The sequence below is a fragment of the Phragmites australis genome, chromosome 6, assembly GCF_958298935.1.
Source record: "Phragmites australis chromosome 6, lpPhrAust1.1, whole genome shotgun sequence".
In the NCBI taxonomy this organism is placed as follows: Eukaryota; Viridiplantae; Streptophyta; class Magnoliopsida; order Poales; family Poaceae; genus Phragmites; species Phragmites australis.
This window is the reverse complement of record NC_084926.1, coordinates 8,065,441-8,084,706: the sequence shown is the minus strand read 5'-3', so window position 1 is coordinate 8,084,706 and position 19,266 is coordinate 8,065,441. Positions and strand designations below refer to the sequence as shown.

The 19,266-nt window shown below is 40.8% G+C and overlaps 1 protein-coding gene and 1 non-coding gene across 5 annotated transcripts; one reads left to right on the top strand and one right to left on the bottom strand.

Annotated features, from left to right (window-relative positions):
* Positions 1-5,034: 5,034 nt before the first annotated feature.
* Positions 5,035-8,782, bottom strand: LOC133921484 (histone acetyltransferase MCC1). Of its 4 annotated transcripts, none has more exons than XM_062366370.1 (5): positions 8,123-8,782; positions 7,883-8,027; positions 7,704-7,803; positions 7,392-7,620; positions 5,035-5,805 (listed from the first exon to the last, which is right to left on the bottom strand). In XM_062366370.1, exons 1-5 carry the CDS (start codon positions 8,332-8,334, stop codon positions 5,622-5,624), a joined length of 870 nt encoding a protein of 289 aa, XP_062222354.1. In that variant the 5' UTR covers positions 8,335-8,782; the 3' UTR covers positions 5,035-5,621. The 4 variants fall into 4 exon arrangements, with proteins under 4 accessions (XP_062222354.1, XP_062222355.1, XP_062222356.1 ...); XM_062366371.1 differs by having other exon boundaries at positions 5,035-5,772; XM_062366372.1 differs by having other exon boundaries at positions 8,228-8,782.
* A 6,399-nt stretch (positions 8,783-15,181) lies between these two features.
* LOC133923329 (small nucleolar RNA Z247) lies at positions 15,182-15,320 on the top strand. Its single transcript, XR_009910587.1, has one exon. It is a non-coding gene; the product is annotated as a small nucleolar RNA Z247 (small nucleolar RNA).
* Positions 15,321-19,266: the final 3,946 nt, after the last annotated feature.

Below are 19,266 nucleotides of genomic sequence, written 5' to 3'. Positions count from 1 at the left end.
CTTCTTGATTCTTTATATGATTGATGTGGATCATCCATAGCTTCCCATGGCCTCGCACGGTCCATCGGCACAAAGCCTTCACTCGCTCTTCACCACCGCCTTGATCCTTCGATGCCAAGCCATTTGCTTGCCCTTCACCACGGATGGTCCATCGCAGCCGAGTCTTGTTTGCCCTTCACCGTCTTGGCATAGAGAACCACTTTGTATTCGACATCTTCAAGGAATTCATTTTATCAAATATAGAGTCCACTCTTGTTCTTCACTCTTGGCATATATGATTTCAATTCAACTTATGCCTTCTTATATATCATAACCCCAACTAACTCTAAAGCACAAAGCACATGGGTTAGTCTATAAAACTCTATTAACAAGTCATACCTTTAGTTACTTGATCTCCACAAGCAACTTAGCCTTCAAGCTTATTGCTAATCTTATTGAGCTTCTTCTTCTTCTTATGAGCATCACTAAAATCTCAATGACTTTTGACGCGATTATTTGAACTCATGGCATCTCTCAAAGAATCCATGCTTCATCATTTATGCATCTCATATGGAATAACCTAATATTAATTCTCAATATGATTGTTAGTCCATATGCATTGTCATCACTTACCCGAGCATTACCTAGAGCTCATTCATATTGATGCATTTTTAATCTCCCAATTCACCTAGAGCTCATATATATCTCTCATCCATGCATCACCTATGGAACAACCTACTAACAAACTCAACACCATTGTTAGTCCATAGGTATTGTCATTAATTACTAAAACCACACACAAGGGCTAGATGCACTTTCACTTACAAGCCTGCTCGCTCACACCGTCGATGTTCAGGCCCACAAAGCCACAACTGTGAAGGTATTCAGCTCGCCTTACCATTAGATCAGCATGTGGTGAGTAAGGTAAGTGCTAAAGCCAACTACCCCGACGATCGGCCTTAAACGATGCAAGCGGTTTACGGTGCCCGGGTTCCCCTTCCGGACTGCCCCCAGGATTTTCCTTCGAGGCAGACATCACCTCTAACACCGGCCACATCTTGTCTCATACTCACTACTGATCCAACCAAAATCCACATAACCATATACGTGAACAAGCAGTAAGCCCTAAGCTTGCGAACAACGGTCGAACTATTGCTCGTCTTCTACCGAGGACCTATGCATTGCTAAGTATTTCGATCGACTCTTAGACATTTACCACGTTACCAAGGCTACAAGGATATATGTGAATAGTTCAAGGTAGGAATTATGCAATCAACATAGGTTCTACCCATAAAAAACCAACATCGACTTTCTATACATGCAAACATATACATAAGCATAGTTTATCAATATTTAGATTTCATTCAATTCGACAAAGGTGCAATATGATAGATGCTTGCCTTGCTGCTTAGGTAGCTACCTATAGTTACCCATGTAACACTCGCCGAAATCTGGAAGATTGAAGTTGTCTTCGACCACGGTCGCCTCCCGCTCTGGCTCCTTGTTAGCTAAACAAGAATGCGTGCAATGATGAGCATGAATGAATGCAACAAGACATGCCACAATGCTTAACAACATGCTAGAAGTATAAGATATGCGAATCAATGCAATACTAAATGATCTAAACAAAAACCTAAAAATAACAGCCATCCGGAGTATCCAAATTGAGTATCCAGGCTCGGACCTTCCGAAAGAGGCGCTCGGTTATTGCTTTTTGTTTGACTGGCCCGGAGTATCTGGGTGAATCCAGAATATCTGGGTTCCGGAGTATCCGAGCTATCCTCTGGTGAAGGCTCTCGGTTAGCCACTATTCTAACTTAACCCGGAACCTCCGAGTTGGTCCGGACTATTCGGGATGTGTCGAACACTCCGAGTGAGGTTCTGAACGAAGCTCTCGGCTACACGACCACATAACTACACGGAGTCTCCGGGTTTGACCGGATTATCCGAGTGATACAAACTTGGGTTCTTCACGATTTTTCCCTCGGGTGATTTGACCCACTTTACAAATCTGGGCTACCTAAATGTGCATATGCCCTATCCAAAAGGTTCTAAACCAATCTCGCACATAAACCTTAACCAATTTTGAACACAATTCAACGGACTATTTCTGCTGAACCCGGAGTCTCTGGGTGAGTCCGGAATATCCGGGCCAATCCAGAAAAAATACTCTTGAGTGGATTTTGGTTGATTCGAGTTGCGACCTTTTCCAAGCCTAAAGGGAACATGTTAGAGATAGTCTAAGAGTCCTGAAACTTATTCATCAACTATCAACACGACTCTAGAGCTCATTTTCACCAAAACTCTATTTTTGCTCCAAAAAGCTCAAGAACGCCAAGAACTTCAAGAACTATTCTATTCTTTCACGAAAACGAAAATGGATTGGATAGATGAGTAGCTCATGAGCTAGAGAATGCAATGGTACCATATGCGTACCTTGAATCCTCCACTTGAGCTCGGATTTTGGGAGAAAAGAGAGAGTGAGCTTGAGTGGGAGAGTGAGAGGAGGAGCTGTTGCAGCTGAGCTGCTGAGTGAGGGCGTGGGGAGTGAGGGAGGAGAGAGAGGGAGTAGGTGGGGCTGCCCCATTTGGTGGGTGGGATGGTGGGGCCACTAGTGGGGCCCACATGTTAGGGAAAATGAGTATTTCTAATGCAATTTATATTCTTTTCTCCCCTAATTTTTTTTCTCTTATCTAAATGATTTTTAACGAAGTGCATTAATGTTCTGAATTATCATTATGCAAAATTAAACATAATGCTTAAGAAGCATGATTTTGCTTAAATGTGTGATTAAGAATTTGGGACGTGACATTCTGGTTTGTCATTCTGTTGTATCTAATATTTTTATTAGCCTCTCTTGGTACCATAGGTCCGGTTGAAGGTCCATCACTTCTAACGATACTTGTTCTTTAGGAATCCTTAGGCACTTTTTTAACTGCGATACATGGAAGACATTGTAAATGTCTGCCATTTCTTCTGGGGGTTCGAGACGATTTGCTACCGCACCTATTCTATTTAGTATCTTGTAAGGTCCAATGTACTGGAGTGCTAGTTTACCTCGAATCCAAAATCTTCGTGTGCCTCTTATCGGTGATACCTTCAGATATACATGATCTCCCACCTCCAACTCAAGATTCCTTCTCTTAGTGTCAGCATAGATCTTTTGTCTGCTTTGAGATACCTTTAGATTTTCTCTTACTCTAGCTACATGCTCTTCAGCTTCCTTTATCAGAGCTGGTCCGTAGATAGAGTGTTCTCCGACTTCAGACCACATAAGAGGGGTTCTGCATTTTCTCTCGTATAACGTCTCGAAGGGTGACTTCTTCAGACTAGTCTGATAGCTGTTGTTATAGGAGAATTCCACATAAGATAAACTTTTCTCCCAATCTTTCCCATATGTGACCACACAAGCTTTTAGCATATTTTCTAGGATTTGGTTCACTATTTCTGTCTGACCATTGGTCTGCAAGTGATAGGCTGAGCTATAGTTCAGCTTTGTTCCCAGGGTGGCATGTAGGCTTTTTCAAAATCTTGCGGTGAATTGAGGACTATGGTCTGATACAATTCTTTTTGGGACACCATGAAATTTGAGGATATTGTTAACATACAACTATGCTAGCTTGTCTCCTTCATAAATTATTCTTACTAGTATAAAATGAGCTATCTAGGTCAGACTGTCTACTATGACCCATATGGAATCATGTCCTCTTTGAGTACAGGTAGTCCAACAATAAAGTCCATTCCGATCTCATCCCACTTTCAAACTGGGATTGGGAGTGGCTGCAGTAATCCTGCTGGTCTCTGATGTTCTACCTTAACTCTTTGGCATATGTCACAACATGCGACGAATTTAACAATCCTACTGGTCTCTGATGTTGCATCTTGTTATGACAGTTTCACTAGTTGCTAAGTTTGGAGTGTGTGCATATCTTGTAGGTAAAATCTACAATATCTACAGAGTCTTAAACCTATCCGGATAGCCGTATCCTCGGTCAATGACATGATATGATTTAATCAAAATGATTCGCTTTCTGACGTGAGTACCTCCTTGGCGCATGAGTGAACAGTGTGCTCATATTTTTAAAAAGTGTTGGCTGCATACATGAAGAGAGAGGGAGCTGCCCCGGGTTACGGGAAGAGAAGGGGATTTTTTTTTATTTTCTAGGAGAACACAAATGTCACATGTTTGCAGGCTGCCCAACGCTTGTGACAGTCGTGCAGATGGTGTAGTCAATTTGGCGCCAGAGGGTTAAAGGTGCGGTTGCTTATAGTCGAAGCAATTTCCTGACATGCATTGAAATTCTTTTTAATTTTTGCAGGTTTTCAGACCTCCACTTCTAAAAGACCCTCCAGATCAATGTATATCTTGCTCTGTTCGTGCCAATCAATCAAATTTAACTTCATCGATGTGGTAGCGGTAGCAGGTAGTAAAACAAAGCAAGCGTTCCTTCTGGAACAATGAAAGATACTGCTGATGCGTCTGATATGCAGTACAACCCAAAAAGATTGCTCAGTTCAATCAACACAACATTTCAATATGGCACATTACTACTAGGGATGACAATAAAATACGATAGATATGATTAGTGTTTATTTATACTCGTACCTATCAGTTTTTGTTATGCTCACGGGTATACACTTGAACGTCCGTGGACGAAGGGTGAAGTACCCGACAACTAAGGATATTTACCCGTGGGGTAGCGTGAGGCGATAGCACAGGGCAGGACGACGCGACATGATGGGAGCAAGATGAGACAAGCGCACGATGGGGCAGGGACGGGGTGGTGCAGAGCAATGGGGCAGGCACACGATGTAGGGCGACAAGGGCAGGGGAGTAGATCTGCTGGTAGAGGGCAGTGGCGACAAGGTGGGTGGGTGGAGTTGGATTGTTAGAGTGGTTAGAATATTATGTTTAGGAAAAATAGGCCATACATATCATATATATATTGATAGATAAACGAATTTCACGGGTATAAATATGTTTTACCCATACTTGTAACTTGAATAACCATCGAGTAACGATTTATGTTCACAAACATACCCGCAGATAATAAATAAGGAACAAATTTAACCCTATTAGATATTTATCCATAGATAAATAGATAAAATTGTTATCCCTAATTACTGCCATCCGATGTTCCAAGAACCAGGTGACTAGTGATTTTTCCTTTCCCTCTCTTTACATTGAATGTGGCTATAACTATTGAGAAATTATATACCCATATCAGAAGTGTACAACAGAGAACATAGGAATAACGTGATGATAAAATCTCCAGACGTGAAGCTACCAACCAAAGCTCGAGCTTGGTTTTTGAAAAACCTCACCATGTGTTCCCCGTGGTCACGACATGTTTACTCAGCAATAACGTGCGGACTGTAGTTGGCTTTCAAGACCTTTTAAAAATATTAGGAATTGTGCCTAACTCAGTTAGTTGAAGATATGAATGTGCACCTAGATCACCTAGATTCAAATCCTCTTTAACACAAATTTAGATACTTATTTCTTCTTATTTATAATGTCATATAGTTCCTCCTAACTTGGTCAAGTTTTTTTAAGCGTACAACAACATTGCAAGCGATATTTTTCAAGAAACCCAGGTTTCCACAAAAGAACAAGAAAAAACATGGTCGCGGCACCTAAATTAGACATGACATCTGGTATCATCACCACTGATGATCCGCTTATCGTTCTGTGGTGTCAAGAGGGTGGTCGTTTCCTTACATCTGTCCCATCTCGGATTACAATGGTCTTCTTTGGTCCAGAACTTGGCAACCAGCATCTTTAGGAAAGCCCTGAAGTCAACAACAAATGAAGTTACAATCTCCCTGCACAAGATTGTCATACGTTATTAATAGCATTATCTTTGACAGCATGATAATCTTCCTTAGGACCAAGAGAAGATTTGACAATACTAAGAACTTACAAACATAAAATCATATCATTCAAAACTAGGTTTAAAGTTCAACCGCTCTTTCGATCACAAGTTTCAGAACCAGAATCATTATACTTCTATGATGATAGGTTGCATTTGATTGGCGCTAATAAAGCAAGATATCAATAAAAAAAAGGAGAGGACTGGAATCCAATGAAATCAATGCTCTTCTTTTATGCAGTGAATCTGAATCTGTAAAGTAGGAACCCATGCCTTGCAGACATTATCCTAACAAACCCTATTTTTGAAAAAAAAAATCTCAAAAACTCAATGCCTAAAGGACATTATATTAAATAGCTATGGTTTAAGTTGCAATCAACAACAACTAAGAGTATTACTGCCCACCAAACTGAAGGCCTACTTCATCATTCTCAGAAGTATGCTTTATAAACACCTGCCATTCAATCATCTTGTTTTGTGTCATTAGTTATCCCCAGTTGAGTATTGAGATTTTGAAGTACCTTATGTTCACACAATGACACCAAAGTCGATGCCCCTTTGAGCTACTGCCTACTGGTACCAAATATTGTTGGACAGTTCACGTCAGTCGCTAAACACATTTATTGCTCATAAAACATAAGTTGCTGGGATTTGGGAAGGAATTGAAAGCATTTTGACATTTGGGCTAGCAACATAGTAAATTAGTTAAGTTGTAACCTTGCATGTCATGTAATATTTGATTAAAACTAAGCTCATGCTTCCTTCATTCATTTAAAATTCTTTATGGAAGTAATGGAAGGTTACCAAGAGTTCATGTCCTTAAAACTTCAATAACTAAGGATACAGCCAAGAAAGCATTCATGAATCACGAGAATACAATAAGAATAAATGCTACATAAAGAGGCAAAAGCCAACAATGCAAGCACAAGCTGTCAAGATTCAAGAAGATGGTTTTCCTTAGTTGCTCTGGTAAAGGGCTTGAAAAATCTCAGTGTCCAAATAATCAAGAGTTAAATCCTTCTAAATTTAGCATTAGTAAGCCAGTAGCCCCTTTTTTAGAGAGAGAGAGAGAGAGAGAGAGAGAGAGAGAGAGAGAGAGAGAGAGAGAGAGAGGAAGAAGTGCACAGTAAAGCTAAACATGCGACTAGGAACATAAAGAAATAGAGAAATACATATATGAAACATGGGCAAGATAAGAAATAAGAGAACCTGATACATTTGATTTCACAAAGACAATTCCTTAGAAGAGGTGCAACATCTACAAAATCTCCTATCTGGACAGGTTCCGGTTTGTAGGTGTCCATGGCCAGGGTCAGGTTCGACACTAACAGTTTTAAAGCTAACTACAAAATCAAGCACGCTGCAGAGTTCACACAACTGATCACAAGAACTATGAAGGACTTATGGGGCGCTCGAGTTTGCATATTACCCTAGCAAGAAATCAAGCATTGCAGACAGAAACAGAGTGAAACATAGCTATGGATAATTACTGAACATGAAAGTGCATGGTTCTCAGACAAAGCAAAAGATAATACTTACAGCGGCGAGCAAGGTGAACAACCCGCATTGACATAGTAAACAAATAAGTATGAATCGTAATGTTGCCCTCTTATGTAGTAAAACAATGGAAGTCTTCTGACTAGCTTAAATAGCATCTTCTTGTAAAAGCTGATAGCAGGCTGGTTATATGAAATGACATGTAAATAAACACCCCTGCAATTTGATATACTTGCTGCATATTTAATCACCTCTCGAACCAGTGAAGATGCTGCAAGTAAGAATTCTTGTAAGGATCAACTATATCACAAGTGAAAAAATGTAAAACTAAGACGTGGAGACAAGGTAACAAACCTATGCCGAGGTTTCTGTAGCTATCCACAACACCCAGTGTCAGTATGTACACAAGTGTTAGATCTTTGCGTGAACTGTTATATCTAAACAAGTCTTCAATCTGCAGATTAAAATCATTAGCTCCAGTGAGGTCACCAGTTAGATGACACCATTTTCAGGACCTCCTGTATAGTATATACCTCGCTATCTTTTGCCACGATCATCCTCGTGGTTACAAAACCTATTATCTCGTCCCTGTGGTCATCCGATCTGCTGGTGTCCACAGCGCCCCAGGAAACAGTACCATGCCCGTTGACAACGTTCATGAAGAACTCTCTCTCGTACCTGAACAAAACAAAACAAGAATTAGAGGATCAAATGGTCAAAGAATGGTAGATTCGCCAACAGGTCGCAAAATTGGTAAGAGTAAGCACACTTGCATATGTACAACGCCATAACGGTATAAGCAAGAACACGGAGCATAAGAAGCAATAGTTTCCAAGAACTTCGAGGTCAACGAAATGATAATAGCAAGAACAAGGAACCTTATGGGAAAGAGAGCTAGATGAATCTTCTCAAGAGCTTCGAGGTCGGAGGGCTGGATAGGGCGATACTCTATGGTGGGGTAGATTTCGGATCTCGGGTCCAACATGAGCAGCTCAGCGGCGACGAGGACGACCGACCAGGTTCTTCGCCGGGAGGCCCGGGACGCGTGGCGCGCGGGCGGAAAGATTCCCCTTTCCTAGGCGTGTTGCCGCTTCCGCGCGCGTCAGGCGCGCCACGGCGGATCGCAGCCGGCTCGGTGGCGCCGCCGCCGCGATGGAATATGGAGAGAAGAATGCGCCGGCGCCGAAGGCCGACCGGTGATTGTCGAGTGGGATAGATAGAAGGCGGAAAGAGGATAAGCGAAGTCCGGATCGCGAGAACGGAAGGGAGGGGATGAGGTGGAGCACGAGTAGCGGCGACTTGGGCGTGGTAGGGAAGAACCGAGGAAGGGGACCGCCGGACCGGAGAAAGGAGGCGGGCGCTAATCGGCTGATTTGGGCGTTGTTGAAGCTAAACTGTCACCGGATTCGTTATCAAAATCGCTACTCTTTCTTCCCCCCCCCCCCCCCCCCGGTCCATTCTCCCAAACATTGATTCGTGATTCATCGGTCCATTTTACTCTCGAGATTTCAGTACCTGATTTTAAAATTTGGAATTCAAATTGCAGATTCTTTTTTTTTTTTGAAAAGGGGTTATGATTATATTAAATTAAACTAGAAGGAACCGCATAACCCTTTTACAAAAAGACCCATCAACACAGAATTCAAAAAAGAGTATAATGAGACCTTTAGCGTCATCTTCTTCCCACCCACCGCCGTGTTACCGTAGAGCGATATGAAACGACAAAGGCAAAGATCGTCCCTCGCTCAAGCTTGTAGAAACCGCAATAATCAGCACCACCAAAACTCCTTCATGGCGCATTTTTCACTGTGAAAAGAATATCGATAGCTCCATTGCCAAAATTAACAAAGGAAAACAACATCCAGCACCATCATCCCCAACATCGTCGAAGATGGAGGCCCGAAAGCCAAATCTACCATCACCAGATCGGAACCCGACAACCCAAGACGCACACATCCCACCCCCCCCTCCCCTTCGCATATCTGAACCTACTCATAGACACACACCTCTCAAGGGGGCCACCAGAGATGAAGAGGATGACGTCACCAGAGACCATCTTGAGGAGCAAAAGCCAGCATGGCACCGTCAGCAAAGACACCACCGAACCCTAAACCTAGCAAATATATAACCCCAGAAACTACAAACTATACTACCAGATACTCCGGTCGTCAATCTACCAAATCCCCTCCTCCTCTAACGCCAGAGAGGCCGTCGGAGGAGAGGGGACGATGAGATCGACGCCGAAGCGAGAGATCATCTCGTAGCCTTTCTCTATCGTAGGCGGGAAAAGTTATAGGAGGAGTTCAAATTGCAGATTCTAGTGATAGACAAACAAATATTTAGAGTTGCAATCCAATTCTAGCCGATTCAAATTAATAACGAGCGGGGAATTCAGTTTGGGTTAGCTACATAAAACGATTTCATGGGATGGAAATAGGAACTAGGGATGCATCATGGCCACTGTGGACAGCAGAGTATTGCCGCTAAGTCGAACCATCTTTTGGACCAATTTAGTCCACTCAAACAAGCTTGAGGACATAATATATATATATATATATATATATATATATATATATATATATATATATATATATATATGATTTTTGAAAAGGCACAAAAGCCACTTGAACATGCGAAATAGGGCAACAATGCAGTTCAATTTTTGTATTGTTCAAAATCACATGGTTTCTTTTATATTGTTGAACTACAAAAATAAAACCATATCTTAGTTGCTGATTAAAAACAAGGATTAATCCACAAGGCAGACTTAAGTGTTGTTGAACCCAGACGAAATGCATGTAAAAAGCAAACCTTATCTCATGGCTTCTTAGGACTGTTCAATCAATTGGATAGAAGTGTGTTTATCTTGTGACACTTGTATCTTTTCATTTATTAGTTATATGCTCTTACGTTGCAACGGGAACTGAAACTTTTCACGAGATATAAAATATCATAACGAGCATTAATTCAGCTCATGCCTAGATATAGAAAACAACAAGAAATTGCATAGCCAATGGGGTAAAAGGGCAGCCAAAGTGGCCAGATCAAACATGCGGTGATATCGGAGTAATGTCTAAGTCTATATTTGAGCATTCCTTGCACAAACAGATTCCAAATAAAGGAACGAATGCACACATATATACACACATATGCACACACACGCACACACACATGAATGGTGTATGCTTCAACCAAAAAAGCACTTCTATTTTCATAACTCATGTACTCTCATTATCTCTCCCACACAAGTGAAGATTCAAAATGTGGGCTCACGTATTCTCATTATTCCAAATAAAGTAACAAACGCACACACATATGCACACACACCACACACACAAAAGATTCACACAAGTACCCAATAGAGTACATGTGTAATCTCATTCATCATCACATTCACTATTTGTTGTATACATCGTACACTTTGAAAAAAAATGAAATTGTATAACAAAACAGGAAGCAATAACCATAGTTAAGAAAATAAACTTGCTCTGAACCACTGTCAGATTGTATATGACGAAAGGCCCATGGCTTTGGACTAACCGATGTTTCCAATGATGTCTTTATCCTGCATGGAAAAATATCTATTGTCTAAAGAAAAAAGAGTTAGTGTACCTTGTAACTGAAGCTGGTAAATCTGCTAGGCATTACATAGAGTGCTAGTGAGTAGCAAGGTGAGTGACGTTGGGCTTCTGGGGGCACTTGTACTATTAACTCTAAGTCACTGATCACACATCTCACATGTGCCCCAGCACATGCCACAAAGTAAATCCATTGGCAGGAAGCATAGACTTTATGATCAGAGCTCACCGCACCATCGTGATGGATTCATTTAAACGTGATGCTTGGCCCTTGAATTGAGATGCCTTCTGTAGGGATGTAAAAGTTTAGGATAAAAGTGGCAGTCAGTAAGAGAGTATAGTATTACAAAGCCCAAAACACACACAGAGCTAAGCCATAATGAGTTACAAAATAAAAATTGGAACAACATACTATAAATAATGATTGTTCAACTGTTTAATACCAAAACATTCCAATCAAGGATCAGTTGGACTGTCGGTCGATTTGTTATCCACAATGCACATGGCAGTACACATAATTATCAAGGAATGATCTGGTGTTTACATTGTACTACCATGTGATTTATCATCAAGTCCTAGCCCGGTCATCACATTAGAAGAAACCACAGAAGCGCTTGTGGGCGTAGCAAGGCAAGTTCATGGATCCTTTGTATTCCCTCTCTACTTTACCTTAGCATAATTAGCGCAGGAGCATCGCCAAAGACAGGCCCGGAGCCATCCTACATGTCTCCTTTACCTTCAGCATAGTCAGCACAGGAGCATCACCAAAAATAGGCCCAGAGCCACCCTAGAGGTCTCCTCATGTCACACCCGGTTTTAACCGACAAAACCAGATACGACTTATGTGTGCCCAGGATGTTCAACACACATAAGGACGTCATAGGTGAAGTAACAAAAGCAATACTTTTATAGAATAAATGTTAAATTCTTATAACAATTGACATATATTATCTTCTAAAGAGATATCTGCAACGGAACAGAAGCACTAGTGCCCAACAACACCAAAGGCAACCGACCGGGAGACACACGCTTAGAACGTCATAACCTCGTCTTAATAGTCTTCAACATATCCACTCACTGAGCAGCACCATATATTTTCGTATGGCATAGGAAAAATAACAAGTGTGAGCACATGACGCGCTTAGCAAGTGTGGAAAAGATAATAATATGTAGGCTTACAACAAGAATAGGCTAACACATGGTATATTTACGTAAATGCAAGTAAAGAAAAGATATTTGGACTCAAAAAGTATTAAACAATTATTAAGTGAATGTAACACATACAGTACAACACCTAGCATACAAGGCTCTCCACCTTACATACCATAACCGTCTAATACTCCCTGTACTATAACAAAAACCATAACCACAATCCATAACAACAATCTATAACCACAATTCACTAATCATGTGAGGATCCAAGTCTCTCATGACCGTGAGCACGGCTGATATATTAGATTTTTACACTCTACAGAGGTTGTCCAGCTTTCCTCACGAGTCAGTGAATTCTATGTTATCGTGTTTGCAAAACACTTAACACACGCCAGTAGTGTGCCGTCAAGAAATCACTAAATGATATTTTTCACTAACCAGAGCCTAATCCAGTATGCATCTGCCCACTAGGTTTCACCGCCAAGGTTTACGCAAGTCTAAATCCTACCCAGAAATCCCCTTTTGTGCTGACACAACACACTGGATAGAATCTAACTAGTATGTCATGCCTTACCCATATCAACCTCGTAGTTGATACGTTACTTCTTGGGTTATCGCTCCACAAATCGATCCTTACTTAGGTTACTTGACTAAACACTAAACCAACAATATAACCATGACAACCACCAAAACTACTTTGCTCAATGCCTAAGGTTTCATGTTGCTAGACCATTAATACATTAACAACCATTGTTGTATAAGTTCATTAATTAAGTATATGACACTTTCCAACATCCCAAAAGTATAACTAAGCAATCTATCCACCAAAAATTACCTAACCATAAACCATCTAGGTTCCCAGGGATAATAAGGGAAAATCTAGGGAAAACCCTAACATAGGTGACTACCCATCATATTGACAGACACAGCATGCAATTTTGTAAAATAAAACAGTTTAAATCATAGGTTTAAGATGATGAAGGACACTTGCCTTCTCTTTGCTCCTGCTTAGTGTACTCTTGCTCCTGGTCTTGATGTTCCTCAAATTGATCCGGGACGTTGTCGACTAATCGTACAATTACTGGCAAAGCACACAAATAAAATACATTCAAAATAGAGCACAAAATAAAATAACAACAATACAAAACCTATCTATAAAGATAAAGCTCAGAGAAACGAATCTAACAGCGCAAAAATTACTTAAAACGGAGCTACGATGAAAAAGATACACTAAAAACAAGATTATGGTTTATTTTATAAAAGAAAAGGACTAATTTGTTATTAATAGAAAGTTTTAGGGACCTTTTTGTAAAAATAGAGGGATCTATATTTAATTTTGGAAAAGTTTAGGGACCTAAGTGTAAAAAGACATGGCTTATTTTGTAATTACAGAAATGTTCAGGGGCTAAATTGCAAAATTACCAATTCCCTGGAATTTCTTAGAATTATTTTTATACTGGAAAAAGGATTGAATTATTGACAGGGTATTAACTGGGTTGACTCTACTGATGTGGCACACACATGGCAGCCACGTGGGATCCACGTGGATGCTAACTGGGCACCATGCTGACTAGGATTAAAGGGTTACACGTGGCAAGATCTGATTGGTGGCCAAAAGGGTAAGTTAGATCTAATATGAACTTTGGGTTCTAGATCCGACGGCTTGGGATGAAACCGACGGGTTTTGGCCGGTGGCTTGAGGCTGGACGGCGGAGGGGGCTCGGGATGCGGCGGAGGATCGCTGGAACTTTACCGGAACTAGGCTACGGTGTGCAGGGAAAGCATCAATGGCGGTGGTGGCGGGTGGACTTTCTCAGCGATTCGGCGAAATCGGCACAGGGGCACGAGTTGGCGGTGGATCGAGATAAAGGAGGCGATGGGGACCTCGGTCACTATTTATGAGCGAAGGAGAAAGCGTGGGCAATCGGGAAAAAGGAGCGGTGACACGGCGGACTCGAGCTCGGCCGGGAGTTCAGGTCGAAGACGACGAAGGGCGCGTGCCCACGTGATAGCGGTGCAAGGCGATGGCGGAGAGAGGCGGGGTGCCATTAGCTGTGGGCAGACGCGGCTCAGCCACGACAGGCAAGCGCAGAAACGGGCCCGAGCGGCAGGCCTAGGCAGGGAGAGGAAGAGAGAGGAGAGCAGCCTAGTGGCTGGGCTGGGCCGAACTGGAACATGCCGAGAAAGGGGAATCGGGTCGGTGGGCTGAGGTTTGGGTTTAGGCTAATTTGTCTCTCTTTTTTTCTTGGGAATTTTCCACAAAAGAAGATAGCAAATAAAATCAAAATAAAACTTCAAATAAAGACTAAACCTTCTAGTAAATTCTAAAAAGCTTTTTAGAAAACATTTAGAAGCCAACAAAAATATTTTTACTTTATGAAAACATTTTGATATTTTGGAAATCATTTTAACTCATTTAAATTCTAATAAACTCCAAAATAGCTCAAATAAAATCCAAGGAAAATCCACTCATTAGGCCACACATGAGGGTTGTTTCCTGCATATATAAACAAGTAAACAGTGGCCTAGAAGGGTTGAGATGCTTCATCTATTTTCATGGCATCAGGGCCTGCTTCCTCCACTTCATCTACATTGAGCCAACTGATGTCGCTTCCATCTGCACTGACAACAACAACAACCATGACCGACTCCTCCTTTGGTTTATTGGTAGCAGAAAAGTTGACCCATGACAACTACATCCTCTGGAGAGCCTAGGTCTTGCCGGCAATCAGGGGTGTGCAACTCGTCGGTTTCCTGGATGGCTCAGTTCCTGCACCTTCGGCCACTGTAGAAGTTGCGGAGGACGACAACACCATTGACACGGTGGTGAATCCTATCTATGCGACATGGATCACACACAATCAGCAGGTGTTGAGATATCTTCTTGCATCTCTATCAAGAGAGGTGCTAGCTCAAGTTGCGACACTAACAAGTGCCACTGAAGTCTAGAAGAGGATTCAAGAGATGTTCGCTTCCCAGTCATGTTCAAGAATCATCCATCTCCGCTCCAAGCTGATAAGCACGTGTAAAGGAGATATGCCCGCAACGGCTTACTTCTCTAAGATGAAGGGGCTTGTAGATGAGATGGCTGTTGCAGGTAAGCAGCTTGATAAAGATGATCTTGTGTCTTATATTCTTATTGGGCTAGATGTTGAATATAATCCGCTTATTGCGGCGGTGAGTGCAAGGACTGACCCTATCAGTTTAAGTGATCTTTATGCTCAACTCTTATCCGTTGAGGCACGTTTGGAGGCACTAAATTCTCAGTTTTAGATGACAACCAATAGTGCATGACAAGGAGGATGAGCTCGTGGCAATGGAGGATGTGGCTATGGTGATGGAAACCGAAGTGGTGGATGTGGTGGCCGTGGCTATAACAACAACAATAGCTCATCAAGTTCAAAGCCAGTATGCCAGCTTTGCTCAAAAGTTGGACATATTGTTCATCGTTGCTGGAAAAGGTTTGACACAACCTTCGCTGGTGAAGAGAAGGCTACGAATACAGTTGTTATTTCATATGGTATTGATAAAAAAAATTGGTATACGAACGCTAGTTCTACTAATCACATTACTAGGGAACTAGACAAGTTGACCACACGTGAGAAGTACAATGGACATGACCAGATCCATACAGCTAACGGTGCATGTATGGCTATTAATCATGTTGGTTACTCTACTGTTTATACCCCAGTTCGTAATCTCCATCTTAATAATATTCTCTATGTTCTGAATGCCAAAAAGAATCTTGTCTTTGTTCATTGTCTCACCTCTGACAATAACACTTACCTTGAATTTCATCTTGATTTATTTTTGGTCAAGGATCAAGCAACAAAGAGAACTCCTCTACGAGGTAGATGTAGAGGTGGCATTTACCCTCTTCCAACCTTGAAGAAGTCTCCCGCCTCAAGACAAGCTCTTAGTGTTGTCATGCTATCGTCAGAACGATGGCACAGTCGATTAGGTCATCCTTCATCTGTCATAGTTAAAAATATCATTATCATTAATATTTACCTTGCTCTCAAGAGTCTAGCGTAGAGTGAGTATGTGATGCTTGTCAACAAGTCAAGAGTCACCAACTTCCTTATCCAAAGTCATCAAGTGTGTCTAAAGTCCCTTTAGAGTTTGTGTTCTCTGATGTATGGGGACTTGCACCTAGTTCAGTTGGTAGAAATAAGTATTATATGTAAGTGTTATAGATGATTATAGCAAGTTTACTTGGGTCTTTCTACTGAAAAATAAGTCTAATATATTTAGTAAGTTTTATGACTTTCAGCAACATGTTGAGAAGCTCTTCAGTAGAAAAATTATAGCTATGCAAACTGATTGAGGAGGTGAATACAAAAAACTGCACTATTTCTTTAGAAAGGTAGGAATCTCCCATATCTCCCATCTAGTTTCTTGACCTAATGCTCATCAACAGAATGGGTCAACTAAACGCAAGCATTGTCACATCGTTGAGATTGGTTTAGCTTTGCTTGCTCATGCATCTATGCTGTTAAAATTTAGGATGAAGCCTTCACGTCTGCTGCTTGTCTTATTAATAGGATCTCATCCAAGGTTGTCAATGTTATAAATTTTGAGTCACCTATGGAGCATCTCTTTGGATATAAACCCAACTATTCCCCACTTCATGTGTTTGGGTGTACTTGTTGGCCAAACTTGCACCCTTACAACACAAGGAAACTCCAATTTCGATCTACAAAATATGCTTTCATTGGTTACAGTAGTCTTTATAAAGACTATAAGTCCCTGTTTGTTTTTTTATTATGATTATGGATTCTAGCCTCAAAAGAAAAAGCAAAAATAAACAGTCATAATATAAAAGCTGATTCTCACAATCCATAAGCTAATTTGTACTACAAAATCCTACAATCCACAGATTCTACAGACTAAATTGGATTCTTGTAATCTAAAACTAATACAAACATGCCCTAAGTGTCTTGATATATCTACATGCTAGGTTTATATTTCATGAGACGTGGTCTTTTATGAGACAATATTCCATTTTGCTTACCTTCATCCCAATGCTAGTGCACAACTTCAGTTCAACCTTCTTCTCCTTCATCCATTTTGTTAAATCCTGATAGATCTGGGGGTCATACAATAGGTACTAACATGACTAATGCAGGCATTGAGAATGTTTCAGAACAAGTACCTAGGCAATTAAATTGGCGAATACAATACTGAAGAGCAGGCAAGTGGAATAGAAGGGATGTGCCATTTTATGTGTGCACCAGGTTCGGATCCGGCAGCCACAACAGATCAACGTACCAGAATCGAGGTGGATATGCCTTGGGATCAACTTCCAGGTGCATCGCCAGGCGGTGTTGTGTGTCTAACGCCTCGGGTCTAGGGCTGGTTAAGATAGGCACATGTTTGAGCTTTGTGCATCTGCCATCTTAGAGTCTAGGACCGGTTGAGAGAGGTGTGTGTCCGACACAGTCACTTGGGGTGTCAGACCTGACAGGGCGTCTGATCTCTCATCTCCTTTGCCTTTGTTGTCTCGGGACCTGGCGTGGTTTCCTTCCTCTGTGCCTGTACTGCCAACATGTCAACCTCCCATGATTGGTGCAGAAAGGAGGATCGTCAGAATCCACATCAAGGTCTGAATCTATAAGTTTTCTGGATACTGGTGGTAATGACTATATGTTAAATTTAGATACTAGAGATGTCACAGTTACACGACAAGTCGCTCGTTCATAGAAAAATATTGCTAAACCGAAAATATTTACTGTTGGAACAATGCGATATGAATTCTTTAGTGTTGCAGGAGAACCTCAAAGCTTGCAACAAGCACTAGGAGACAGTAGGTGAAGCAAGCAATGGAAGAAGAATACTCTGCGCTAATGAAGGACAAGACTTGGCATTTGGTTCCAGCAAAAGGAGCCAGTAACATTATAGACTATAAATGGGTCTACAAGGTAAAAAGAAAATCCGATGGCATAATAAACAGATACAAGGCACGTCTGGTTGCAAAGGGATTTAAACAAAATATGGTATTGATTATGAAGATACTTTTAACCCTGTTGTGAAAGATGCAACTATACGTATTGTATTGCTTATTTTTTTCTAGGAATTTGTGTCTTTGACAACTAGATGTTAAAAACGTGTTCCTACATGGAGCTCTAGAGGAAGAAGTCTATATGAGGCAACCACCTGAGTATGAAAATCCTTCTTGTCATGAATATGTATGCAAACTTAATAAAGCTTTATATAAACTAAAGCAGGCTCCTAAGCATAGTATTCTAGGTTGAATACAAAACTACACCAACTTGGTTTTGTTGCTTCCAAGGCAGACACTTCGTTGTTCTTATATAATAAAGGTGGAGTAATTATACTTCTACTTATCTATGTGGATGATATAATTATGGCAAGTTCTTCAGAAAGTGCAATTGAAATTCTTCTTTAGGATTTGAAGCTTGAGTTTGCTCTAAAAGATTTAGGTGAATTATATTATTTTCTTGGAATTGAAGTAAAGAAAATCAATGGTTGTTTTATCCTTTCTCAATAAAAGTATGCATTTGAATTGCTGAGTCGAGCTGGAATGAGAAACTGCAAACATGTAACTACTCCTTTTCAGTCTCAGAAAAGCTTTTAATTACTAAGGGTGAACTTTTAAACAGTGAAGACTCAACAATGTACATGAGTATTGCTTGTGTTTTACAATATTTAACATTAACTTGTCCAGACATTGTCTTGGTTGTTAATAAGGTATGCCAATTTTTTCATGGTCCCACAACTTTATATCTGACAGCTGTCAAAAGAATCTTATAGTATATTTCTTATACCATAGCTTTGGGCATAAAGATTAGTAAGTCTTCCTCTATATTGGTAAGTGTCTTTTCTAAAGCAGACTGGGCTAGGATGCCCATAGGAGATCTACATGAGGATTTGCAATGTTTTTATGTTCAAATTTTGTGTCTTGGTGTGCTCGTAAACATACTACAGTGTCAAGATCTAGCACTGAATGCTACAACTAAAATTATTTAGGTTCAGTCTATTCTTAAAGAGTTTGGTGTGTCTGAGTCAAGAATGGTATGTCTTTGATGTGACAAATTAGGAGCGACATATTTGTCAGTCAATCCTATTTTTCATACACGAACTAAACATATTGAGGTTGACTATCATTTTATAAGAGCGAGTGACAAACAAACGTCTTGATATACGGTTTATATCTTCTAAAGATC